Source organism: Bombina bombina, chromosome 5 (assembly GCF_027579735.1).
Source record: "Bombina bombina isolate aBomBom1 chromosome 5, aBomBom1.pri, whole genome shotgun sequence".
In the NCBI taxonomy this organism is placed as follows: domain Eukaryota; kingdom Metazoa; phylum Chordata; class Amphibia; order Anura; family Bombinatoridae; genus Bombina; species Bombina bombina.
Genome location: NC_069503.1, coordinates 473804062 through 473831852, shown reverse-complemented (window position 1 = coordinate 473831852; position 27791 = coordinate 473804062). Strand labels below are relative to the sequence as shown.

The following is a 27791-nucleotide window of genomic DNA, read 5'->3' as shown; positions in this document are numbered from 1 at the left end:
ATTGCCTTTTTGCCAGAGCGGCTGGATCTGTGGACATGACCACCAAATATGCTGAGGGGTCCCCAAAGCCTCACACCCCTTCCAACATTTGGGGGAATTAGCAGGCGAGATTTTAAATAGGCGGATAGGCGTCATATGCCAAGTTCCTACAGTTTTAATGTTATACACAGTAGACTACAGACCTACACTATAAACAGACAGGCAATCTCATATTGGCGGATTCTGAAAGGCAATATATTCTGGTAGCCATATAAACCCTGGTATCTTTGTAAATGGTTGTTTCAGGTCTACTTGAGAATTATGCCGTAGCTAGTATGTTCTGATAGCAGTGTAGCAACTTAACATCATTTATAACTAAAGACAGAGATAATAGATGAGTGAGACTCAAGGTTCTGTGTAATGGGAGCTGCTTCAAGTTAACAAGACCTCATTTTAGGCATTTCCCCTTACTGAATATTTATGCAATGCCAGGGTCTAACTTAAAAAAAGAAAAAGGGTACAACACTCAAACATCACTTCACAACATCCATACACATACCAGCTAGTAAAATTGCATGTAAACTTCAGAAAATATACAGGAGATCAGCATAAAAGTGAGAAGTAAATAATTCTCTACAGTGAAGGACATAACAGAGGGTAGGAGCAATTAATAGTTTGTTAGAGGAGACTGCAGGGCATATATCGAGGTAAGAAACATACTTAGATAACTTAACATTTACAACTATTGCTAATAAGTCCGTGATACATCAACACACAACAAAGCGAGGCCTTGCTGAACAGTACTCGGTCTGAATAAGTGCTGGAGAAACTTATTGCAAATAATTGGTATTTTGCATTCTTAGGAGGTTTAGTCTCAATATCTACACATTCTCAGATAGTCATCATCATTAATGCAGATTCTTAGGGTACAGTTATAGCGGAATTATTCAGCAATTGCAAAAACTGAATTTTAGGGAGAAGCGCGTTTAATAGGCAAGAGGGTACCTCTGCGCCGTGACTCTCCAGGCCCCAGATCATGCAGACCTCCAAGGCAGTACTTCGACATGAGGCCGACAGCGATGTACTCACGGCAATAGGTCCGGACTCACGGAAGCCAGTCACGCTCCCTCCTACACTTGACTCGGCGGTAGTAATCCTCACAGGGGTCAACATATTGCGGTCCAGCAGGACCGACACTTCGCAAACAGATCCATCCGGCAGTTGCTCCATATCAGGGAGATCAGGTACTATGCAGAGATCCCCTGCACTTAGCTGTACGTTTCCAGGTTCTTCACAGATATCCACTTCTCCCTCATCACCAGTTAGGGCAGGTTTCCTAGGTACGCGCGCCACTTCTATCCTTATTAATAGATCATCAAGTCTATTGAGGATCCGTTGCTCGTATTCAGTGAATAGTGTCTGTAGCGTGGCGCAGTTGACTTTCTCCATTTTCAATGTGCGGCCTGCTGATTCTCCAAAAAATGTTAACACAGCAATAAAATCACCTTGTATGTTACAGCCAGAGGGTTTACATTAGCCTCCTGAGGTTATCCGAATATTGATCCACAGAGGAAAGATTAGGTAAATTGAAAATAAAATCAGGAGCCTCAGAAATGCACGTCTTATTGCTTTGGCTGCTGGCTCCGCCCCCAGGTTTTTAATTTTGTTAAACTTCAGTCACCTCTGCACCTTGGCTTTTCCTTTCTCTTCCTAACTTCGGTCGAATGACTGGAGTGGGAGGGAAGGGAGGAGCTATATATACACCTCTGCTGTGGTGCTCTTTGCCTCCTCCTGCTGACCAGGAAGCGATATCCCACAAGTAAGGATGAAATCTGTGGACTTATCGTATCGTAAAAGAAGCAAATTTATCAGGTAAGAATAAATTTCATTTTTTGTGAAAATATTAAAAACCAATTTATTTTTTCTCTGACAGGGTTTTCAGAAAAGGATGCCGATGAAGTTAAAGGCATTTTCGTCGACACAAACCTTTACTTTCTAGCACTTACCTTCTTTGTAGCTGCTTTCCATGTAAGTAGATTTTTTTTTTTTGTCATTAATGTATGTTAAACATGTATGATTTCTCCATTTAGTTTCTTGAAAAATCATTCAAGTATAGTTTAATGTAGTGCGACTCCCCATGTCCCTATCAGCCTGTAGTGATAATATGGGCTCTGGTTTAGTTTAACGGACATTTGTTAGAGCATGTAATTAGTGTCACTACTTTCCCCCTGTAACTCTTATTTGGTTAATCCTCTGCTAAAAGAGCCCAGATAACTGCTGGTTTCTGATTAAGAAACATCTGATGAACCAATCATCAGCAGCTGTCACATGACCCCACCAATTACCAGCTTTGTTCAACTGTAGCGCTGCAATGCTTGTGACCCCTGAGTGGGACTTTGTGTTCAACTCATTTTATAGAAATTAGACACAAAGTTCCAGGCGAAATAGAGCATGTAATATTTAGACTAGAATGTCCCTTTAAACAAAATGTAAAAATGTGTTTTTATTAGGTTTATTATGCACCACCACAGTGGTCTCAATTGAAAACAAAAAGGGGATATTAGTCCCTTTTGTTAAATGAAGATCAATTGTATGTATAAGCTCAGATTCGTTTAAAGCTTAGCACATGCATAAAAAGTAGACTCTTGGGAAAATGTATCAAGCTTTATTCACAGCTTTTGAGGCTTTTCAGTGCAGACATGCGTGAGTGAGCCTACAATCACATATTTAGGACCAGGGCTATTTTTACATTTCTGCAGTGTTTGTGTTTAGCTGTGATTTTCCTCTTACTCATTTACTGTACCCACACTTATTATATACTGTTTTTCTCGCCATTAAACGGACCATTATTATTATTTCTCTTGCAAGGTGTATCCAGTCCACGGATTCATCCTTACTTGTGGGATATTCTCATTCTCTACAGGAAGTGGCAAAGAGAGCACACAGCAAAGCTGTCCATATACCTCCCCCTCTGGCTACACCCCCCCAGTCATTCTCTTTGCCGCTCTAACAAGTAGCATCTCCACGGGAGGGTAAAGTGAATGTGGTGTTAGATTTGTAGTTTTTATATCTTCAATCAAAAGCATTACCAGTTCGTGGCCCTTCCCTTCGGGTTGGCCACCGCTCCCAAAATTTTCACAAAGGTGCTAGGGTCCCTTCTAGCGGTACTGAGACTGCGGGGCATTGCAGTAGCACCCTATCTGGACGACATCTTAATACAGGCGTCGTCTTTTCCCAGAGCCAAGGCTCATACGGATATTGTTCTGGCCTTTCTAAGGTCTCACGGGTGGAAGGTGAACACCGAAAAAAGTTCTCTGTCCCCGCTCACAAGGGTTCCCTTCCTGGGAACATTAATAGACTTGGTAGACATGAAAATATTTCTGACGGAGGTCAGAAGGTTAAAGCTTCTAAGTACTTGCCGAGTTCTTCATTCCATTCCTCTGCCATCAGTAGCTCAGTGCATGGAGGTAATCGGATTAATGGTAGCAGCAATGGACGTAGTCCCTTTTGCTCGAATTCATCTCAGGCCACTGCAATTGTGCATGCTCAAACAGTGGAATGGAGATTATGCAGATTTGTCTCCTCAAATCCAACTGGACCAGAAAACCAGAGATTCTCTTCTCTGGTGGTTGTCTCAGGATCACCTGTCGCAGGGAACGTGTTTCCGCAGACCGGAGTGGATCATTGTAACGACCGACGCCAGTCTGTTAGGCTGGGGCGCGGTCTGGGGCTCCCTGAAAGCTCAGGGCCTATGGTCTCTGGGAGAGTCTCTTCTCCCGATAAACATTTTGGAACTGAGATCGATATTCAACATGCTCCAGGCATGGCCTCAGCTAGCGGCGGCCAAGTTCATCAGATTTCAGTCGGACAACATCACGACTGTAGCATACATAAATCATCAGGGAGGAACAAAGAGTTCCTTAGCGATAAAGGAAGTAACCAAGATAATCAGGTGGGCGGAGGATCACTCTTGCCATCTATCTGCAATTCACATCCCAGGAGTAGACAACTGAGAAGCGGATTTCCTAAGTCGTCAGACTTTTCACCTGGGGGAGTGGGAACTCCACCCGGAGGTATTTGCTCAGCTGACTCGGCTATGGGGCATTCCAGAGTTGGATCTGATGGCGTCCCGTCAGAACACCAAACTTCCTCTTTACGGTTCCAGGTCCAGGGACCCCAAGGCGGCATTGATACATGCTCTAGTAGCGCCTTGGTCCTTCAATCTGGCCTATGTCTTTCCACCGTTTCCCCTTCTCCCTCGGCTGGTAGCCAGAATCAAACAGGAGAAGGCCTCTGTAATTCTGATAGCGCCTGCGTGGCCACGCAGGACTTGGTATGCAGACCTAGTGGACATGTCATCTGTCCCACCATGGACACTGCCAATGAGGCTGGATCTTCTAATACAGGGTCCATTCAAGCATCCAAATCTAGTTTCTCTGCAGCTGACTGCTTGGAGATTGAACGCTTAATTCTATCCAAGCTTGGGTTCTCTGAATCAGTCATAGATACTCTGATCCAAGCTAGAAAACCTGTCACCAGGAAAATTTACCATAAGATATGGCGGAAATATCTTTGTTGGTGTGAATCCAAGGGTTACTCGTGGAGTAAGATTAGGATTCCAAGGATATTGTCTTTTCTCCAAGGAGGATTGGAGAAAGGTTTATCAGCTAGTTCCTTAAAGGGGCAGATATCCGCTCTGTCTATCCTTTTACACAAGCGTCTGGCAGAAGTACCAGATGTTCAAGCGTTTGCACTGGCGTTAGTCAGAATCAAGCCTGTCTATAAACCTGTGGCTCCTCCATGGAGTCTAAATTTAGTTCTTTCAGTTCTTCAAGGGGTTCCATTTGAACCTTTACATTCCATAGATATTAAGTTATTATCTTGGGAAAGTTTTGTTTTTGGTAGCTATATCTTCTGCTCAAAGAGTTTCAGAATTGTCTACTTTGCAGTGTAATTCAGCCTATCTGGTGTTCCATGCAGATAAGGTAGTTTTGTGTACCAAACCTGGCTTTCTTCCTAAAGTTGTTTCTAATAAGAACATTAACCAGGAAATCATTGTTCCTTCTCTGTGTCCTAATCCAGCTTCTAAGAAGGAACGGCTTTTACACAATCTTGATGTGGTTTGTGCTTTGAAATTCTATTTACAAGCAACTAAGGATTTCAGACAAACATCATCTTTGTTTGTTGTCTATTCTGGTAAGAGGAGAAGGTCAAAAAGCGATGGCTACCTCTCTTTTCTTCTGGTTGAAAAGCATCATCCGATTGGCTTATGAGACTGCTGGGCAGCAGCCTCCTGAACGAATTACAGCTCATTCCACCAGAGTTGTGGCTTCCACTTGGGCCTTCAAGAATGAGGCTTCTGTTGAACAGATTTGTAAGGCAGCGACTTGGTCTTCACTGCATACTTTTTTCCAAATTTTCCAAATTCGATACTTTTGCTTCTTCGGAGGCTATTTTTGGGAGAAAGGTTTTGCAAGCAGTGGTGCCTTCCGTTTAGGTTACCTGACTTGTTCCCTCCCTTCATCCGTGTCCTAAAGCTTTGGTATTGGTATCCCACAATTAAGGATGAATCCGTGGACTGGATACACCTTGCAAGAGAAAACAGAATTTATGCTTACCTGATAAATTACTTTCTCTTGCGGTGTATCCAGTCCACGGCCCGCCCTGGCAATTAAGTCAGGTTAAAATTTCTTGTTTAAACTACAGTCACCACTGCACCCTATGGTTTCTCCTTTTTCTCCTAACCGTCGGTCGAATGACTGGGGGGTGGAGCCAGAGGGGGAGCTATATGGACAGCTCTGCTGTGTGCTCTCTTTGCCACTTCCTGTAGGGAATGAGAATATCCCACAAGTAAGGATGAATCCGTGGACTGGATACACCGCAAGAGAAAGTAATTTATCAGGTAAGTATAAATTCTGTTTTTCATCATATCATATATCATTTACTATAAAAAAAATTTTTTTAATAAAAATATGATGAAAAAATGAAAAAAAAACACACACTTTTTCTCACTTTGACCCCCTAAATCTGTAACACATCTACAACCACCAAAAAACACCCATGCGAAATGGTTTCTAAATTTTGTCCTGAGTTTAGAAATGCCCAATGTTTACAATTTCTTTGCTTTTTTTGCAAGTTATAGGGCAATAAGTACAAGTAGCACTTTGCTATGTCCAAACCATTTTTCAGTGCAGGCATGCGTGAGTGAGCCTACAATCCACATATTTAGCAAGCAGAAACTGCTTCTTTAGCCTCTTCACTACCTCAGAGGTGGGAAGACAAATCCCCCCCCTTCCCGACACTCTCACATGTTCAGGTCGTTTGAGGAAAGCATTGCACTATTGAAGTTGTCCTTACAGGAACATTAAAAAAAAATAAAAAATCAGTAGTTTGAAGACGTATTTTGTTGTTTTGTTTTTTTAAATAAATTACACCACCTATGCACATGTAGGTGTGTCATTTTAGCCAATTACAGTCTTCCCCTGCAAATATTCCACTTGGTTTACCCCTAGCTATATAATTCAAATCTGAAGAAGCTGATATAATTTTTTGGGGGTGAAGGGGGATTAACCCCTTAATCACCAGACCATTTTTCAATTTTCTTACGGTTAAGGACCAGGGCTATTTTTACATTTCTGCAGTGTTTGTGTTTAGCTGTAATTTTCCTCTTACTCATTTACTGTACACACACCTATTCTATACCGTTTATCTCGCCATTAAATGGACTTTCTAAAGATAACATTATTTTCATCATATCATATATAATTTACTATAATTTTTTTTATTTATTTATAAAATATGATGAAAAAAACACACTTTTTCTCACTTTGACCCCCAAAATCTGTAACACATCTACAACCACCAAAAAACACCCATGCTAAATAGTTTCTTCCTGAGTTTAGAAATACCCAATGTTTACAAGTTCTTTGCAAGTTTTAGGTCAATAAATACAAGTAGCACTTTTCTATTTCCAAACCATTTTTCTTTCCAACGGCATGATGGAGAGTCCACAAATCCATTCAATTAGTAGTGGGAATTCAACTCCTGGCCACCAAGGGGAAGCAAAGAACACCCCAGCTGAACTGTTAAGTATCACTCCCACTTCCCATAACTCCCAGTCATTCATTTATTTTTATTTTTTTGCGCATTAAAAGTTTTTAGGTAACAATGTTGTACATACATGCATATAAACACATTCATCCCATTTGGTTACGGGGGGGGGGGAGGGGACAGTAGACAACTCAATTACATGTGCATGGCATGACAAAAAAGAAAAAAAAGAATTATGAACAAAGACCGTCTTTAGATTCGCTTAAAACAAAAACAGTAGAAACATTCATGACAGGTGTGAGCTTCAGTCATTTTTTGCTTGGTACATCGTAGGGGGTGTGTGAAGATGGTGTCTGAAGAAAATCAACTTTTAATCCTTTAATGGGTACTTTTACCTTGCAAGCAAGGATTGGGACAATGCTGTGTCCATGTGAATCACTTTAGTAAGAGTAATGGTGGCTTTAAGCAGTTGGAAGACGGCGAGGTAGTCCTTGCTTACCTTCCAGCACTTATGCTACCCCTAAATAGAAAACCAGGATTGGTTACTCTGTTTTTCTTGTGTCTTCAGGTCCCTGTCAGCGGTCGGTAGAAGGCCCTGGTGGGCAAGTCCTTGATATTTTCTAGTTCCTAAGAATAATAAAGTAGGAAGGACTGGTATATCAGGGACCTGGTGGGACCTGCTACCCTCAGGATGGGTTTGTGTTGTAATGTACTTATATCCACAAATTTGGGATATTTTGCGACGGGGCAGATTCCTGATTAATCTAGTGCCATAGATTCATGCCACCTCTATAGCCTACTGACGGGGCAGCTAGTGTATAGACACAGACTTTATAATGTGTGGGGACCAGATTTTACTGCTGCGATAAGAAATGCATAGCAGGGGTATGTTAATCTCTCATGAGGGCAAATATGGTATGTGCGGACAGCCCCACAGTACATCCCCGCTTCTGAATCCACGTTGTGGGTGATTGATATGATTAGCGACCTCTCGCACTATCATAAGAGAAGTAGCAGGGGTATGTTTGCCACTCAGGGGTCATCCCTTGTAGCGGAGGGTTTGGCGCGCTTAGGATAGTAGGCCGTAGCTAAGAGTGGCCTATCCTCGAGCGGCCCCTTTAAATGGAGACTAAGGGGCCTATTTATGATGGTGTGAACGGACATGATCCGATATAGCGGATCATGTCCGCTGCGCATCGATAAATGCTGACAGCATATGCTCTCGGCATTTATCATTGCACCAGCAGTTCTTTTAAGCTGCTGGTGCAATACCGCCCCCTGCAGATTTGCGGCCAATCGGCCACTAGCAGGGGGTGTCAATCAACCCGATTTGTATTCGATCGGGTTGATTTCTGTCAGCCACCTCAGAGCAAGCGGACAGGTTATGGAGCAACTGTCTTTAGAAAAGACTGGGCATCAAGCTCCATACGGAGCTTGATAAATATGCCCCAATGGCTGCAAACAAGTGTTGGCGCACGCTCTCCTATTTACGCTGGATGACTGATAAAACGGCCCCGCTCAGAAGTGTCTGTGTTCTATCCTTTCTACTGATTTAATGGCTAAGAAAATGTTAAACCAAATGGGTTGTTTTTATTTTCATAAGTGCCATACAAGATGTTACACGGATGTCCTGTGAAGTTTCTTGTGGTGATCATCCCTATCTTGTTACAGTAGAGGTATATTAAATTTAGATAATTAGCATATCTGATTATCTTATTTTTTTCTTCTACTGTATATATTTCTCTTTTCCGTCTCTGTCTTTAGTGGAGGTCGTTTCTGGATATAGTTATAAGCTCTACCCGCTTATATGATCTTTTTTGTTTCTGTACATATTAATGTGTACCTTTTAGGGATCGTTAACAGCTGCATGTTTTATCCCTATCCCTTTTACAGTATATAAGCATTAATTCTGCTTATTCTACGGGGAGTTTTTTTCTACTTTTTTAGTTTTAAACGTGGATTTCGGATGTTGTCCGGTGTTTGTCAGATTGCTTTTCGTTTCCCTTTTGGGGAGATGCCCATTCCTTCTTAGTGCTACTTGAATAGCTTAGTGGTTAATAAGCAGTTTAGTAATGGAGAGTTACTGTTTTGTTTTCCTATTCTGGTGAGAGAAATTATTTTTAAAAAAGCAATTAATATATTTTCTCCTGTGGGGATAATATATAGTTTAGTCGATAGTTTTCTTCTCTACTGATAATCTATATCTTTGCTGACAGCAAGTAGGCATGTTCTTTCAACAACCTGTCTATTTTTTTTTTTTTTTTTTGAGCCTGGAGGTTCCAGGTTCATATTCAGGCATGCTATGAAATAGAACATGCTTGATGACCTGTAGCCTATCTTTTCTAAGGCTGTCTCTTTGATTGTATAGTTTTCTTTCCTACGCTACTCATCTATCTATAATTAGATTTTTATGTTTCTCTTGAGGTCTACTTGATAGCCCAGAGGTAATCCTTTGTGGTTTTTCCATCAGTCCTGCGTTCAGTACCTTTTCGGCAATGCCCGAGATGGTCAGAATCAGGAGTATTGCTGTTATTTTAGTGGTGCTTCTCCAGCCCACTGGACTATTTAGTTTCTTAACATGTCTGCTTGACTAAGATCTCTCTCGGAAAGGAAGAGAGATTCTTTGTCCTGGAGGTTCGTTCAGGACCATCTATCCAAGACTCCCGTTTTCCTTGAGACCTTCTTGAGAGACTGTCTCTTTAGATGACAGATCAGATTGGGATCATCTAGGAGCTTGGAGGATCTGGATTAGACTAAGTCAATCTTTCCATTCCTGGAGTTGAGAGCGATCTTCAATGCTCTGATAGCTTAGGCTCTAGGAATTTGGTCCGTCTTTCAGAATTAATCGGACGTCTTCTCTTAGGTGACCTTTTTTCCTCCTCCTCGGAGAAACTTGGAGTTCCCTAGCGAGGAGAGAGGTATCTTGCATCCTCCATTAGGCGGAGTCTCGCAATTGTGCCATTCTGCCAGCCTCTTATCAGGGGTGGCCTTCAGGCCAACTGTAGTAGCCTGATGGTTAGCTTAGCTGCCTAGCAAGCAGAAGGTTTGCAGTTTGAAACCAGCTGCAGCTACTTGCACCTTGAATATGTGTGAGCAAGCTGTTTAGGAGGCGGTTTTCCAGTGTAAGCAGATGTTTTACCCCAGAGGAGTGGGTTTTTCATCCGGAGGTATCTCAGGATAACTCTCAGGTGGGGAGTTCCAGAGTGGGATAGGATGTTGTCTCTTCTAACGCCAAACTTCCTAGATACAAATCTAATTCTAGGGATCTGCATGCAGTTCTTGTAGACGCTCTGGCGGTTATATGGATCTTTGGTCTAATCTGCCTTTTTACTCTTTTTGCCCTCCTTCCTTGGGGGATAGACCATTTTCGTATAGGAGCAGACTTTGGTGCTTCTTCTTGTCCCAGCTTGGCATCGCAGAATTTGATCTGGTTAGGAGGTCATCCTTTCTCTGTGGAATTTTCCTCTGAGGTAGGACTTAAGGGTCATTTTCCTTCATCCAATCTGGATTCTCTAAATCTGACTGCCTGGAGATTGAACACCTAGCTTTGTGTAATCTAGCTTTTTCAGATAAGGTGATGGGTATATGACTATTGTAAGCCAGTAGATCGTAAGATTTACCATAAGGTATATCGTACATACATTTTCTGGTGTGAATCTAGGGGTTTTCTCTTGGAGAAGGTGAGGGTTCTTCGCATTCTGTCCGTTCTGCAGGAGTGGCTGGAGAAGGACCTATCTGTCTGTATTCTAAGAGGCAAGATCTCGGCTCCTCGATTATTTTGTTTAAGCATCTGGCTGACTTCCAGATATTCATTCTTTTGTTCAGGCTTTAGTCTGAATCAGGCCTGTGTTTTTGATGGTTGCTCCTTCCTGGAGCCTTAACCTTGTTTTAAGAGTTCTGCAGATAGCTCGTTTGAGCCTATGCACTCAGCTGAATTTAGTTTCTGTCTTGGAAGATTTTGTTTTCCGCTCGCTATTCTTCTGATAGTAGGGTTCCAGAGTTTTCAGCTCTGCAATGTGATCTTTCTTGTCTTATTTTTCATGAGGATAAGGTGGTTCTTCGTACCAACATGGGATTTCTTCCTAAGGTGGTGTCAAACGCTATATCACTCAGAAGGTGTTGTTCCTTCGTTCTGTCCTACACCTTCTTTTCTCAAGGAACGTCTGTTGCATAACCTGGATGTTGTGCGTGTTCTGATGCTCTATTTGCAAACAAATGGGGACTTTCAAACCTCTGCCCCTTTTTTTATTGTCTCTGGCACAAGTCTTCTTTCTTCTTCCTCCTCCTTCTGGTCTTTATCAATGAGGCTTCTGTGGAACAGATTTGCAAGGCAACCACTTGGTTATCGTTGCATATTTTTTTCGGAGTTTTCCTGATTCAGTGTTTTAGTCTCAGCTGAGCCTTCTTTTGGGTGGAAAGTTCTTCAAGCGGTGGTGCCTTCTGTTTAAGTATGCCTGTCTTGTTCTCCCTCCCTTCCATTCTGTGTCCTCTAGCTTGGGTATTGGTTCCCAATAGTAGTAATTGAATGGATTTGTGGACTCTCCATGCCATTGGAAAGAAAACAAATTTTATGCTTACCTGATAAATTATTTTCTTTCTTGGCATGGAGAGTCCATGTCCCGACCCTTAACTTATTATTAAGATGGCAGTTCTCTGTTTTAAACCTCAGGCGCCTCTATACCCTTGTGTCATCTTCTCTTTCCATGTTCCTTCGGCTGAATGACTGGGAGTTATAGGAAGTGGGAGTGATACTTAACAGTTCTGCTGGGGCGTTCTTTGCTTCCCCCTGGTGGCCAGGAATTGAGTTCCCACTAGTAATTGAATGGATGTCAGGAAAGAAAATAATTTATCAGTTAAGCATTAATTATTATTTTTTTCAAAATTAGGGATAGATACATTGTAACACTATCTGTCAGGAATCCCAGAATGAACCTTCACATGTGTGTGTGTGTGTGTGTGTGTATATATATATATATATATATATATTTTTTTTTTTTATTTTTTTTATTAGACAACCCAAAGTATTGATCAAGGCCCTTTTTGGTATATTTCATGCCACCATTTCACCGCCAAATGCGATCAAATAAAAGAAATTGTTAACTTTTTCGCAAAAATTTAGGTTATGGCACAAATTGTTGTAAATGCTTCTCTGGGATCCCCTTTGTTCAGAAATAGCACACCGATATGGCTTTGGCATTGCGATTTGTTAATTAGAAGGCTGCTAAATGCTGCTGCGCACCACACTTGTTTTATGCCCAGCAGTGAAGTGGTTAATTAGGTAGCAGCTTGTAGGGTTAATTTCTCCAACATTGGTGTGTCCGTTCCACGGCGTCATCCTTACTTGTGGGATATTCTCTTCCCCAACAGGAAATGGCAAAGAGTCCCAGCAAAGCTGGCCATATAGTCCCTCCTAGGCTCCGCCCACCCCAGTCATTCTCTTTGCCGATGGTTAAGAGTTTTTTTGGTGTTTAAATGTAGTTTTTATTCTATCAAGTGTTTGTTATTTTAAAATAGTGCTGGTATGTACTATTTACTCTGAAACAGAAAAGGATGAAGATTTCTGTTTGTAAGAGGAAGATGATTTTAGCAGACAGTAACTAAAATCGATTGCTGTTTCCACACAGGACTGTTGAGATGAAGTAACTTCAGTTGGGGGAAACAGTTAGCAGACTTTTCTGCTTAAGGTATGACTAGCCATATTTCTAACAAGACCATGTAATGCTGGAAGGCTGTCATTTCCCCTCATGGGGACCGGTAAGCCATTTTCTTAGTCAAACATAAAAGAATAAAGGGCTTAAAAAAGGGCTAAAAAACTGGTAGACATTTTTATGGGCTAAAACGATTGCTTTATTGGGGCATATTATGCAGATTCTAGCTAACAATTGGCATTATAATCTTGGGGAACGTTTAAAAAACGGCAGGCACTGTGTTGGACACCTTTTTTAGTCTGGGGGCCTTTCTAGTTATAGACTGAGCCTCATTTTCGCGCCATTACTGCGCAGTTGTTTTTGGAGAGCAAGGCATGCAGATGCATGTGTGAGGATCTAAGAATCACTAAAAAAGCTTCTAGAAGGCGTCATTTGGTATCGTATTCCCCTCTGGGCTTGGTTGGGTCTCAGCAAAGCATATAGCTGGGACTGTATAGGGGTCAAATTTAAAAACGGCTCCGGTTCCGTTATTTTAAGGGTTAAAGCTCTGAAATTTGGTGTGCAATACTTCTAATGCTTTAAGACACGGTGGTAATTTTTGAACAATTTCTTCATACTTTTTCACATATTCAGTAATAAAGTGTTTTCTGTTTGAAATTTAAAGAGACAGTAACGGTTTTATTTTAAAACGTTTTTTGTGCTTTGTTGACAAGTTTAAGCCTGTTTAACATGTCTGTACCTTCAGATAAGCTATGTTCTATATGTATGAAAGCCAATGTGTCTCCCCATTTAAATTTATGTGATAATTGTGCCATAGTGTCCAAACAAAGTAAGGACAGTAATGCCACAGATAATGATATTGCCCAAGATGATTCCTCAAATGAGGGGAGTAAACATGATACTACATCATCCCCTACTGTGTCTACACCAGTTTTGCCCATACAGGAGGCCCCTAGTACATCTAGTGCGCCAATACTTATTACCATGCAACAATTAACGGCTGTAATGGATAACTCCATAGCAAATCTTTTATCCAAAATGCCTGCTTATCAGAGAAAGCGCGATTGCTCTGTTTTAAACACTGAAGAGCAAGAGGGCGCTGATGATTACTGTTCTGACATACCCTCACACCAATCTCAAGGGGCCATGAGGGAGGTTTTGTCTGATGGAGAAATCTCAGATTCAGGAAAAATTTCTCATCAAGCTGAACCTGATGTTGTGACATTTAAATTTAAATTAGAACATCTCCGCGCACTGCTTAAGGAGGTGTTATCTACTCTGGATGATTGTGACAATTTGGTCATTCCAGAGAAATTATGTAAGATGGACAAGTTCCTAGAGGTTCCGGTGCCCCCCGACGCTTTTCCTATACCCAAGCGGGTGGCGGACATAGTAAATAAAGAGTGGGAAAAGCCCGGCATACCTTTTGTTCCCCCCCTATATTTAAGAAATTATTTCCTATAGTCGACCCCAGAAAGGACTTATGGCAGACAGTCCCCAAGGTCGAGGGGGCGGTTTCTACTCTAAACAAACGCACTACTATTCCTATCGAAGATAGTTGTGCTTTCAAAGATCCTATGGATAAAAAATTAGAGGGTTTGCTTAAAAAGATTTTTGTACAGCAAGGTTACCTTCTACAACCAATTTCATGCATTGTTCCTGTAACTACGGCAGCGTGTTTCTGGTTCGAGGAACTAGAAAAGTCGCTCAGTAGAGAATCTTCATATGAGGAGGTTATGGACAGAGTTCACGCACTTAAATTGGCTAACTCTTTTGTTTTAGATGCCGCTTTGCAATTAGCGGCGAAAAATTCAGGGTTTGCTATCGTGACGCGCAGAGCGCTTTGGCTAAAGTCTTGGTCAGCGGATCTTTCTTCCAAGACAAAATTGCTTAACATTCCTTTCAAAGGTAAAACATTATTTGGACCAGATTTGAAAGAGATTATTTCAGACATCACTGGGGGAAAGGGCCACGCCCTCCCACAGGATAGGTCTTTTAAGGCTAAAAATAAGCCTAATTTTCGTCCCTTTCGCAGAAACGGACCAGCCTCTAATTCTGCATCCTCTAAGCAAGAGGGTAATACTTCACAACCCAAACCAGCCTGGAAACCAATGCAAGGCTGGAACAAGGGTAAGCAGGCCAAGAAGCCTACCACTGCTACCAAAACAGCATGAAGGGATAGCCCCCGATCCGGGACCGGATCTAGTGGGGGGCAGACTCTCTTTCTTTGCTCAGGCTTGGGCAAGAGATGTTCAGGATCCTTGGGCGCTAGAAATAGTTTCTCAAGGTTATCTCCTGGAATTCAAGGAACTACCCCCAAGGGGAAGGTTCCACAGGTCTCACTTATCCTCAAACCAAATAAAGAGACAGGCATTCTTACATTGTGTAGAAGACCTGTTAAAGATGGGAGTGATACATCCAGTTCCAATAAGAGAACAAGGAATGGGATTTTATTCCAATCTGTTCGTAGTTCCCAAAAAAGAGGGAACATTCAGACCAATTTTGGATCTGAAGATCCTAAACAAATTTCTCAGGGTACCATCGTTCAAAATGGAAACTATTCGAACGATCCTACCCACCATCCAGGAAAGTCAATTTATGACTACCGTGGATTTAAATGATGCGTACCTACATATTCCTATCCACAAGGAACATCATCAGTTCCTAAGGTTCGCTTTTCTGGACAAGCATTACCAGTTTGTGGCACTTCAATTCGGATTAGCCACTGCTCCAAGGATTTTCACAAAGGTACTAGGGTCCCTTTTAGCGGTTCTAAGACCAAGGGGCATTGCAGTAGTACCTTACTTGGACGACATCCTAATTCAAGCGTCGTCCCTGTCAAAAGCAAAGGCTCATACGGACATCGTCTTAGCCTTTCTCAGATCTCACGGATGGAAGGTGAACAAAGAAAAAAGTTCTCTGTCCCCGTCAACAAGAGTTCCCTTCTTGGGAACAATAATAGATTCCTTAGAAATGAGGATTTTTCTGACAGAGGTCAGAAAATCAAAACTTCTAAGCTCTTGTCAAGTACTTCATTCTGTTCCTCGTCCTTCCATAGCGCAGTGCATGGAAGTAATAGGATTGATGGTTGCATCAATGGACATAGTTCCTTTTGCACGAATTCATCTAAGACCATTACAACTGTGCATGCTCAGACAGTGGAATGGGGATTATACAGACTTGTCTCCGATGATTCAAGTAGATCAAAAGACCAGAGATTCACTCCGTTGGTGGCTGACCCTGGACAATCTGTCACAGGGAATGAGCTTCCGCAGACCAGAGTGGGTCATTGTCACGACCGACGCCAGTCTAGTGGGCTGGGGCGCGGTCTGGGAATCCCTGAAAGCTCAGGGTCTATGGTCTCGAGAAGAGTCTCTTCTCCCGATAAACATTCTGGAACTGAGAGCGATATTCAATGCTCTCAGAGCTTGGCCTCAACTAGCAAAGGCCAAATTCATAAGGTTTCAATCAGACAACATGACGACCGTTGCATATATCAATCATCAGGGGGGAACAAGGAGTTCCCTGGCGATGAAAGAAGTTACCAAGATAATTCAATGGGCGGAGGATCACTCCTGCCACTTGTCTGCGATCCACATCCCAGGAGTGGAAAATTGGGAAGCGGATTTTCTGAGTCGTCAGACATTCCATCCGGGGGAGTGGGAACTCCATCCGGAAATCTTTGCCCAAATAACTCAATTATGGGGCATTCCAGACATGGATCTGATGGCGTCTCGTCAGAACTTCAAGGTTCCTTGCTACGGGTGATCTTGATAGCTCCTGCGTGGCCACGCAGGACTTGGTATGCAGACCTGGTGAATATGTCATCGGCTCCACCATGGAAGCTACCTTTGAGACAGGACCTTCTTGTTCAGGGTCCATTCGAACATCCGAATCTGGTTTCCCTCCAACTGACGGCTTGGAGATTGAACGCTTGATTTTATCAAAGCGTGGGTTTTCAGATTCTGTAATAGATACTCTGATTCAGGCTAGAAAGCCTGTAACTAGAAAAATTTACCATAAAATATGGAAAAATTATATCTGTTGGTGTGAATCCAAAGGATTCCCATGGAACAAGATAAAAATTCCTAAGATTCTATCCTTTCTACAAGAAGGTTTGGAGAAAGGATTATCTGCAAGTTCTCTAAAGGGACAGATCTCTGCTTTATCTGTTTTACTTCACAAAAGACTGGCAGCCGTGCCAGATGTTCAAGCATTTGTTCAGGCTCTGGTTAGGATCAAGCCTGTTTACAGACCTTTGACTCCTCCCTGGAGTCTAAATCTAGTTCTTTCAGTTCTTCAAGGGGTTCCGTTTGAACCTTTACATTCCATAGATATTAAGTTACTATCTTGGAAAGTTTTGTTTTTAGTTGCAATTTCTTCTGCTAGAAGAGTTTCAGAGTTATCTGCTCTGCAGTGTTCTCCGCCCTATCTGGTGTTCCATGCAGATAAGGTGGTTTTGCGTACTAAGCCTGGTTTTCTTCCGAAAGTTGTTTCTAACAAAAATATTAACCAGGAGATAGTTGTACCTTCTTTGTGTCCGAATCCAGTTTCAAAGAAGGAACGTTTGTTACACAATTTGGACGTAGTCCGTGCTCTAAAATTCTATTTAGAGGCTACTAAAGATTTCAGACAAACATCTTCCTTGTTTGTTGTTTATTCTGGTAAAAGGAGAGGTCAAAAAGCGACTGCTACCTCTCTTTCTTTCCTTTTGGCTTAAAAGCATTATCCGATTGGCTTATGAGACTGCCGGAACGGCAGCCTCCTGAAAGAATCACAGCTCACTCCACTAGGGCTGTGGCTTCCACATGGGCCTTCAAGAACGAGGCTTCTGTTGACCAGATATGTAAGGCAGCGACTTGGTCTTCTCTGCACACTTTTGCCAAATTTTACAAATTTGATACTTTTGCTTCTTCGAAGGCTATTTTTGGGAGAAAGGTTTTACAAGCCGTGGTGCCTTCCATTTAGGTGACCTGATTTGCTCCCTCCCTTCATCCGTGTCCTAAAGCTTTGGTATTGGTTCCCACAAGTAAGGATGACGCCGTGGACCGGACACACCAATGTTGGAGGAAACAGAATTTATGCTTACCTGATAAATTACTTTCTCCAACGGTGTGTCCGGTCCACGGCCCGCCCTGGTTTTTTAATCAGGTCTGATGAATTATTTTCTCTAACTACAGTCACCACGGTACCATATGGTTTCTCCTATATATATTTCCTCCTGTCCGTCGGTCGAATGACTGGGGTGGGCGGAGCCTAGGAGGGACTATATGGCCAGCTTTGCTGGGACTCTTTGCCATTTCCTGTTGGGGAAGAGAATATCCCACAAGTAAGGATGACGCCGTGGACCGGACACACCGTTGGAGAAAGTAATTTATCAGGTAAGCATAAATTCTGTTTTTAGCTTTAGTGTAGAGATCAGCCTCCCACCCCTGATCCCTCCCTGACCCGTCTCAAACGGCTCTCTTCCCTCCCCCACCCCACAATTGTCATCACCATCTTAAAGGGACAGTCTAGGCCAAAATAAACTTCCATGATTTAGATAGAGCATGTAATTTTAAACAATTTTCCAATTTACTTTTATCACCAATTTTGCTTTGTTCTCTTGGTATTCTTAGTTGAAAGCTTAACCTAGGAGGTTCATATGCTAATTTCGTAGACCTTGAAGCCCACCTCTTTCAGATTGCATTTTAACAGTTTTTCACCACTAGAGGGTGTTAGTTCACATATTTCATATAGATAACACTGTGCTCGTGCACGTGAAGTAATCTGGGAGCAGGCACTGATTGGCTAGACTGCAAGTCTGTCAAAAGAACTGAAAAAAGGGGCAGTTTGCAGAGGCTTAGATACAAGATAATCACAGAGGTTGAAAGTATATTATTATAACTGTGTTGGTTATGCAAAACTGTGAAATGGGTAATAAAGGGATTATCTATCTTTTAAAACAATAAAAATTCTGGTGTAGACTGTCCCTTTAAGTAATATATATATGTATGTATGTGTGTGTGTGTGTGTGTGTATGTGTGTATATATATATATATATATATATATATATATATATATATATATATATATATATATATATATATATATATATATATATATATATATATATATATATATATATATATATATATATATATATATATGTATATATGTGTGTGTGTGTATGTTTGTGTATATATATGTTTCTTCAGTGTAGTCTGCCAGTACCCAGTTTGCTAAAATGTTGTTTTGCTTTTTTTTTTATGAAAAAAAAAATGAAACCCCCCATTTTTCTGTTTTGTAGCTGCCCCCCTCAATACCATACCACCCTCCCAGATACCTTTCCCAAACGCTTATTCCCCCCTCCCTCCTTCACATAGTTTACTTGTGTAGCAGGCACACCCACCTCCTCACGCGCACCCGCTTCTTCGCAAGGCTCCCGCCCTCATCTGTGCACTACCGGAACTCTGATCTAGCGATGGGCGACCCATCCGCCACCTTTCTTCATCGGTAGTTGCCTAAAGGGTATTGCACGATGCTTCAATATCGAGGCATCGCTGCAATACCCTGGGAGCGGCTGGAAACGATCACGATCGCTTCCAGCGCTCAGTTTGACTGAGGACTTGCTATGTATGTCCTTGGTCCTTAACTGTCCTTTTTTAAGGACGTACATAGCACGTCCTTGGTCATTAAGGGGTTAACTATTTTTTTTTTTTTTTTTAAACTATTATGGAGCCAAGTCCCAAGAATGTTTGTATTCAAAGAATTGTAAGTGGGAATGGGATTGTGAATGAGTATTTTAGTGTTTAGTTAAATAAGAAGTGTTAAAGAACTTTGTTTTAATGCAAAAAAGTTTGCTTCATAAATTATTTTTATAAGTATCTTTTCTAAAGGGCCATTATAGACGAGAAATGACATGCTCTAATGCATTCGCCCTGCAATTGTGTGTGTGTTTGCAGAGCACTGCAGGTCCTGAGTGGGCATGGCTGCTGATCCAGTCAGCAGTGGTAGTCACATGACCCAGCTGTGAAACTTCTGCTGCAGATAGGTTTATTTGCAGTTTCCTTTCAACACCAGCAATGCTTTTTGGCTCCAAAGCAGTGCTTTGACTATGTTTTGAACCTGTGCACAGCACTGCAGGGTTGGTAGTATTAAAAGTATGTGATGTAGCAAAATAAAGCATGTCATCTGCCCACTATAATGGCTCTCTAATCTTTTTTTATAAGATGTTATTGTTCCTATTTCTGCAAATATAAATTTCATCAAACTTGAAATAGGAGAGCCTGATCTTTATAAAATGTGTGTTGCACTTCACTTTTTTTTTTTTTTTTTTTATTTATATAAATGCAGCTTCTTTTCGATTTCTTGGCATTCAAAAATGATATCAGCTTCTGGAAAAAGAAGAAGAATATGGTTGGGATGTCTACAAAAGCGGGTATGTATCTTAGTACCTAAACAAAAGGCACGTTTAAACTAACCTTTGTTTTGTGCAAGTTAAATAAATATTTTTGATTTCAGAGTAAATCATTTTTCCGCTGTGGTTTTAAACTGAGTAGTAGCATGCACATGTTACTCTAAATATTAGAAAGTTCTGATTAATAGTTTAAATATTTACTCATTTTAGTACTGATGGTCATGTGTGTTATCAAACAAGATCTACTCACTGTAAATCAGAAAGAGAGTTGAAAGTGAAAACTAATTTCTGAGGGAAATTCCCGTGCAAATAATTTTACAGTTTGATCTTTTGTATTTTCCTTAAAATAACTTATTGAAAACATAATACAAAAACATCAAACAAACTCTTACAAACTAGCTTCTTTAAAACCACAAAATAATCAAGAGGAACACATAATATTGCAATGAGAATATTATAATTATTATTATTTTAACGATGTGTAAGAAGAGTGCTTAAATCCCTTTAGGGCTGCAACTAACGATTATTTTCATAATCGATTAAATGGCCGATTATTTTTTTCGATTAATCGACTAATCGGATAAAAAAATAATCAATAATTGTTTCCTATATTTTAAATAAAATCCAGATACTGAGTGTTACAAATATAAACTTCAGTCTAAAACTTTACTTAAACACAACTGTTTGTCCAATTTTTAAGCAGCAAAACACATTTTTATAATCAAGCAAAACCAAACCACAAACTGTTTGAAAAGAGGTAGAACTAGAAAGAGGTGGACTATCACCGTTTATGACATTCTGTTACTAACTCTCTTTAGAAACTTTGCATTGAAATGCAACTATGTCAACATCTCCACATGCTCCTGGCTGAGGCTGGCTCTCTTTTTGCAAGCTATTTAGCTTGCAGCAGAGAAAAGGTGCTCTGATGGTATTGAGATGTCTGAGATGCATAAGTAGGGTTTTTCCAATTTTGCCAAAGAAGGATATCACCAATGTGAAGTGTTTTCCACCTTGGCAAGGGGCTTCTCAATAAAGTAAAGTATCTTAAATATCTATAAGCAATGGTAAATAACAAGCTTTAAGGTTAGGGGAAAATATCTAGTTTGCCCTAAAAATAACAGATTTATAATATGTACCAGATTCAACCTCTATAAGTATATTTTATTAAAAATATAAAAAACAATAAAAAAGTCAAAAGCACTAAGGACTTTATATATATATATATATATATATATATATATATATATATATATATATATATATATATATATATATATATATATATATATATATATATATATATATATATATATATATATATATATATATATATATATAATATATATATATATATATATATATATATATATATATAAAATATATATATATATATATAAAATATATATAAAGAGGACAAAGCCTTACACATTTATCTGTACAGTACATATAATCAGCAATACCAAGCAATACGCTAATTGTGCAAACAGATAATAATGTAATCAATTCAAATAACAACTCCCATCAATCTAGGGTTAGATGTAAATAACAAGCTCAGCGCTATATCATGCAAAGCATAGTCCCAAATCACCTGATAAACAATTCAAATGATGACTCCTATTATTTCTTTGTTGCACATAAGCCAGGAGTAGTTGTAAACTTAAAAAGGAACATATACTGTCTTGAAAAAGTGAAATGTAAATGTCTGTAGACGTTCCTTTAGGCTAAGGGCATAACCATAAAACACAATACCATGTGCAAGAGCTCATGGGAGTGAAGCAGCTGGTGTTGTGCACAGACCAACTAATTGCAAACCAACTGATAGATTATGAGATTCGTTGACAACTATTTTCAGAATCGATTATTATCGATTATAACGATTAGTTGTTGCAGCTCTAAATCCCTTAGAGTAGGGGGATTATACCCAAAATGTAAATAACAAAAACACAGTTTGTTCATTGTAATTTGTAGATATCTGCTGCCACCCCTCACTCCCTCTTTCTTTTTTATGACACGATGAGTCCACGGATCATCTTAATTACTAATGGGATATTCACCTCCTGGTCAGCAGGAGGCAGCAAAGAGCACCACAGCAAAGCTGTTAAATAGCTCCTCCCTTCCCTCCCACCCCAGTCATTCTCTTTGCCTACGTTAGTGATAGGATATGGTAAAGTGAGGTGTTAGAAAAGATTCTTCAAACAAGAGTTTATTATTTTTAAAGTAGTACAAGATTGTGCTGCTTTGTCCTAGGGTGTAGCCGTAGTCCATGTCAGTCTCTTCAGTGGCTTTAGAGCAATGGGAACTTGTGGGACATAATTCTCACTGCGCCTCCCATATATTGATGCTGCCCTAATGCTTAAAACCGGTGAGATTTTTTTTCAGGAATTTTTTATTTCACAGGTCCATGTGAGGGATATAACCTCTCAAACCTGGATACTGCCTTGCTGTCAGGCAGCACATGAGGTAAGTGCTAACTTTAATTCTGGGGAGACAAGTGTTAATCTCAGAAAAAAGGTTGGGCACTTTATTATATGGGACAGATCTCATAATTATTTGGTACATAGACTCTTCTAAGGGCATAGGGGACAGTTTGACAGCTCAGATGCAGGCACTGGGGTAAGTGCTAACTTTAATTCTGGGGAGACGAGCGTTAATCTCAGAAAAAGGTTGGGCACTTTATTGTATGGGACAGACCTCATAATATATGGTACATAGACTCTCCTAAGGTCATAGGGGACAGTTTGACAGTTCAGATGCAGGCAATGGGGCCGGTTTTTATTATGACGGTGGTTCCACATCTCCCAGTGGTTTTATAACTTGTATAACCGACCGGGAGATTCCTTAGCGACACGCCCACGATGGGAGGTCTTCCAAGACACAGCAAGTATTTGCACGCCCTTTTCTCCGCTCTCTCTTCTGTTAAGGGAGGAGCTATTGAACATACTATGCACAGTGGCCTGTTTGTTTGTGGAGACCGACATTACTAACGGTCTTCTACAGGGCCTGACTGCGCATCACTAATTGAACTGCCTGTGCACTCCGGAGCGCTTTTACATCGGATCTGTGTTAATCTTTTGGCTCCTGATTAGAGGAGGCAGGTACCTCAGCAAGTTGTTGCTGAGGTGTACAGTTGTCTGCATAACGTTTTTAGTAGGTTAAACGTGTCTATTCTATGTGACTTCAATAAAAAATAAAAAGTTACGGTTTATTAATTAAAGGGACAATAACGTTTTTACAAATTTGTATTTATTTATTAAAATAAAATATTTTCTGTGTCAAATTGTTTTATGGGTATTACTATGGAAGGTGTCACATGCTCCTTTTGTTTTAATGCCATTGTGGAACCACCAATCCCTTTCTGTTCCTCATGTATTGAGATAACTTTAAGCTGCAGGGATATACTCTTTCCTGAGCCAGCATTTTCTAAAGAGGATGCTGTTCAGGATTCCAATGACAATGTTCAATATATGCCGCAGCTTTCTCCTCATGCATACCATATTTTACCTTCCTCTCTAGCTCCCGCTAGAGTTACTTTGAAAGACATCGCTTCTCTCATGTCTTCTGCAGTTTCAGATGCATTGTCTGCTTTCCCAATGTGTCAGGGAAAGCGTAAGAGGAAAATCAGACATTTAGTAAGCAAGATTCCTGACGCAGTTGTTGCTATCTCAGATGTCCCCTCACAGAAGTCTGGGGAGGAGAATAACGTAGTAGCATCTGAAGGTGAGATTTCAGATTCTGACAGTGTAATACCTCTTGCTGATACTGAAGTGGTATCCTTCAGGTTTAAGCTAGAACACCTCCGTCTGTTGCTTAAGGAGGTTTTAGCTACATTGGATTACAACGACTCCACGGTTGTTGTTAACCCCAAGAAATCCAGTAAGCTGAACAAGTGTTTGAGGTACCTTCCTTGATAGAAGTTTTTTCGGTACCAGACCTAGCTTCTGGGATCATTGCTAAGGAGTGGGAGAGACCAGGTATACCTTTTTCTCCATCTTTTATATATAAAAGGATCTTTTCCATAGCCAACTCTGTTAAGGAAGCTTGGCCATCAGTCCCCAAGGTGGACGGACCTGTTTTCCACCTTAGCCAAAAGAACTACTATTCCCATAGAGAATAGTTGTGCTTTCAAAGATCCTATGGATAAAAAAATTAGAGGGGTTACTCAAAAAGATGTATGTACACCAGGGTTTACTATGGCAACCAGCTGTGTGCATTGCTACCGTCACTAGTGCAGCGGCATATTGGTTTGATGCGTTGTCTGATGCTATCAGGACTGAAACTTCCCTGGATGAGATCCAGGATAGGGTTAAAGCTCTTAAAATGGCTAATTCCTTTATTACGGATGCTTCCTTCCATGTTATCAAACTGGGAGCAAAGATTTCTGGTTTCTCTGTCTTAGCTCGCAGAGCCCTAGGGTTAAAGCCTTGGTCTGCGGATGTATCCTTTAAGTCTAAGCATTTAGCGATTCTTTACAAGGGGACGACCTTGTTTGGACCTGGCTTGACGGAAATTATATCTGATATTACGGGATCATCTTCTCCTTCAGGATAAGAGAAACAATCAAAAGGGACGACAGTGTAATTTTCGTTCCTTTCAAAATTTCATGGGAAATTCTTCCTCTTCCACTTCCAAGCAGGATCAGCCTAAATCTTCGTAGAGACCCAATCAGTCTTGGAATAAGGGAAAACAATTGATGGGCCTGCCTCCGATCCGGGACCGGACCTTGTAGGGGGCAGACTTTCCTTCTTTGTTCATCGAGATGTTCAGGATCCCTGGGCACTAGAAATAGTGTCTCAGGGATACAAACTAGAGTTCGAAAGCTTTCATTCCAGAGGCAGGTTCCTGCTTCAAGATTACCTGTACACCAGACAAAGAGAGAGGCATTCTTACACTGTGTAGAAGACCTCTCCGACCTTGGAGTGATAGTTCCTGTTCCGATTCAGTAACGGGGTCTGGGATTTTATTTCCCCCCCCCCAAAAAAAAGGGGAACTTTCAGGCCTATTTTAGATCTCAAGAGTCTAAACAAATTCCTAAGAGCACCGTCCTTAAAGATGGAAACTATCTGTTCCGTTCTCCCTTTGGTCCAAGAGGGTCAGTTTGTGACAAAGGTGGATTTATAGGACGCGTAGTTGCATGTTCCCATTCACAGGGATTATCACAGGTTTTTAAGGTTTGCCTTTCTAGACAAACACTTCCAATTCGTGGCTTTGCCCTTCGGTCTGGCCACAGCTCCCAGGATTTTTTCAAAGGTTCTGGGTTCGCTGTTGGCGGCGATTCGGTTACGGGGCATTGCAGTGGCACCCTATCTAGATGACATCCTAGTCCAGGCTCCAACCTTACAACAGGCAAGATCCCACATGGAGATGCTGTTATCTTTCATGTAATCTCTCAGATGGAAGGTAAATTTGGAAAAGAGTTCCTTAGTCCCAAATACAAGGGTATCTTTCTTGGGAACCATAATAGATTCCCTATCAATGAAGATATATCTGACAGAAGTCAGGAAATTAAGGATTTTAGATACTTGTCTAGCCCTTCAGTCCACTCCTCGACCATCAGTGACACAGTGCATGGAGGTAATCGGGCTGATGGTGGCAGCAATGGACATCATCCCGTTAACTCGGTTCCATCTCAGACCTCTGCAGTTAAACATGCTCAGGCAATGGAATGGAGATTATGCATATTTGTCTCCTCGAATATTTCTGGAACAGGAGACAAAGGATTCTCTTCAATGAGGGTTGTCTCGGGATCATCTCTCCCGGGGAACTTGCTTTTGTAGTCTATTTTGGGTGATTGTGACAGACGCCAGCCTTCTTGGAGGGGGAGCAGTCTGGGGTTCCTTAAGGGCTCAGGGAGTTTGGACTCAGTCAGTCGGTTCTATCTATAAACATTCTGGAACTGAGAGCGATCTTCAATGCTCTTCTGGCCTGGCCACAGTTGTCTTCGGCCCAGTTCATCAGGTTCCAGTCGGACAACATAACTTCAGTGGTTTACATCATTCATCAGGTTCCTTAGCGATGACAGAGGTATCCAAAATTATTCAGTGGGCGGAATCCCACTATTGCTGTCTGTCGGCGATCCACATCCCAGGGGTGGACAACTGGGAGGCGGACTTCCTGAGCAGGCAGACTTTTCATCCGGGGAGTGGGAACTCCATCCGGAAGTATTTTTCATCCGGATTCTTAAAGGGGGGCTGACGGAATTGGATCTGGTGGACATGTAATTTTTGCCGCCTTGGAGACTTCCGTTGAGGAAGGACCTTCTAATTCAAGGGCCCTTCACCCAAATCTAGTTTCTCTGAAGCTGACAGCTTGGAGATTGAACGCTTAATTTTATCCAAGCGGGGTTTTTCAGATAGAGATAGAGACCTTGATCCAGGCTCGTAAACCTGTCTCTAGAAAGATTTACCATAGGATTTGGCGTATATACCTATATTGGTGTGAATCCAAGGGCTACTCCTGGAGTAGTTATGATTCCTAGAATCTTGTCCTTTCTCCAAGAGGGTTTGGGGAGAGGATTATCGAGTAGTTCCCTAAAGGGTCGAATTTCTGCTTTATCTATTTTGTGGCATAGACGTCTGGCAGATGTTCCTGATGTGCAATCTTTTTGTCAGGCCTTGGTCAGAGTCACACCTGTGTTCAAGCCAGTTTCTCCTCCATGGAGTCTTAATTTGGTTCTCAATGTTCTTCAAGGGGCTCTGTTTGAGTCTATGCATTCCTTCGATATTAAGTTATCTTGGAAAGTTTTATTTCTTGTTGCTATTTCTTCTGCTTGCAGAGTGTCAGAGCTCTCGGCATTGCAGTATAAATTCCCTTACCTTATTTTTTTATTCGGATAAGGTAGTTTAACGTACTAAATTAGGATTTTTCCTAAAGTTGTTTCTGATCGGAACATTAACCAGGAGTTTGTTGTTCCTTCCTTGTGTCCTAATCCTTCCTCTCAGAAGGAACGGCGTCTGCACAATTTGGACGTGGTTCGTACTTTAAAGTTTTACCTGCAGGCAACTAAGGACTTTCGTCAGTCGTCTTCTTTGTTTGTGATTTTCTCAGGAAAATGTAAGGGACAGAAAGCTATGGCTACTTCTTTCTTTTTGTCTGAAAAGTATCATACGTTTTGCATATGAGACTGCTGATCAGCAGCCTCCTGAGAGAGTTATGCCTCATTCCACAAGGGCTGTTGCTTCCTCATGGGCAGTCAGGCATGAAGATTCTGTGGAACAGATTTGCAAGGCTGCAACTTTGTCCTCTCTTCACACTTTTCAAACTTTTACAACTTTGACATTTTTTTGCTTCGGCTGAGGCGGCTTTTGGGAGAAAGGTTCTTCAAGCAGTGGTGCCTTCCGTTTAGGTTCCCTGTCTTGTCCCTCCCTTATCATCTGTGTACTCTAGCTTGGGTATTGAATCCCATTAGTAATTAAGATGATCCGTGGACTCATTGTGTCATAAAAAAGAAAAAAATGATGCTTACCTGATAAATTTATTTATTTTTTTGACACAATGAGTCCACGGTCCGCCCTGTTCTTGTAAGACAGGTTGTTGGTTATTATAAACTTCAGACACCTGCACCTTGGTTTTTCCTTTCTATCCTTAACTTCGGTTGAATGACTGGAGAGGGAGGGAAGGCCCCCCAGTCATTCTCTTTGCCGCTCTAACAAGTAGCATCTCCACGGGAGGGTAAAGTGAATGTGGTGTTAGATTTGTAGTTTTTTTATATCTTCAAT

General features: G+C 41.2%; 1 protein-coding gene across 1 annotated transcript in view; it reads left to right on the top strand.

The window, feature by feature from the left end:
* Nucleotides 1-27791, top strand: part of CLPTM1L (CLPTM1 like) — a 195861-nt gene that overhangs the window by 47039 nt on the left and 121031 nt on the right. The window contains exons 7-8 of the mRNA XM_053714359.1: nucleotides 1913-2007; nucleotides 20013-20097. Of these exons, the coding sequence (XP_053570334.1) occupies nucleotides 1913-2007; nucleotides 20013-20097 (180 nt within the window). The remainder of the gene's footprint in view (nucleotides 1-1912; nucleotides 2008-20012; nucleotides 20098-27791) is intronic.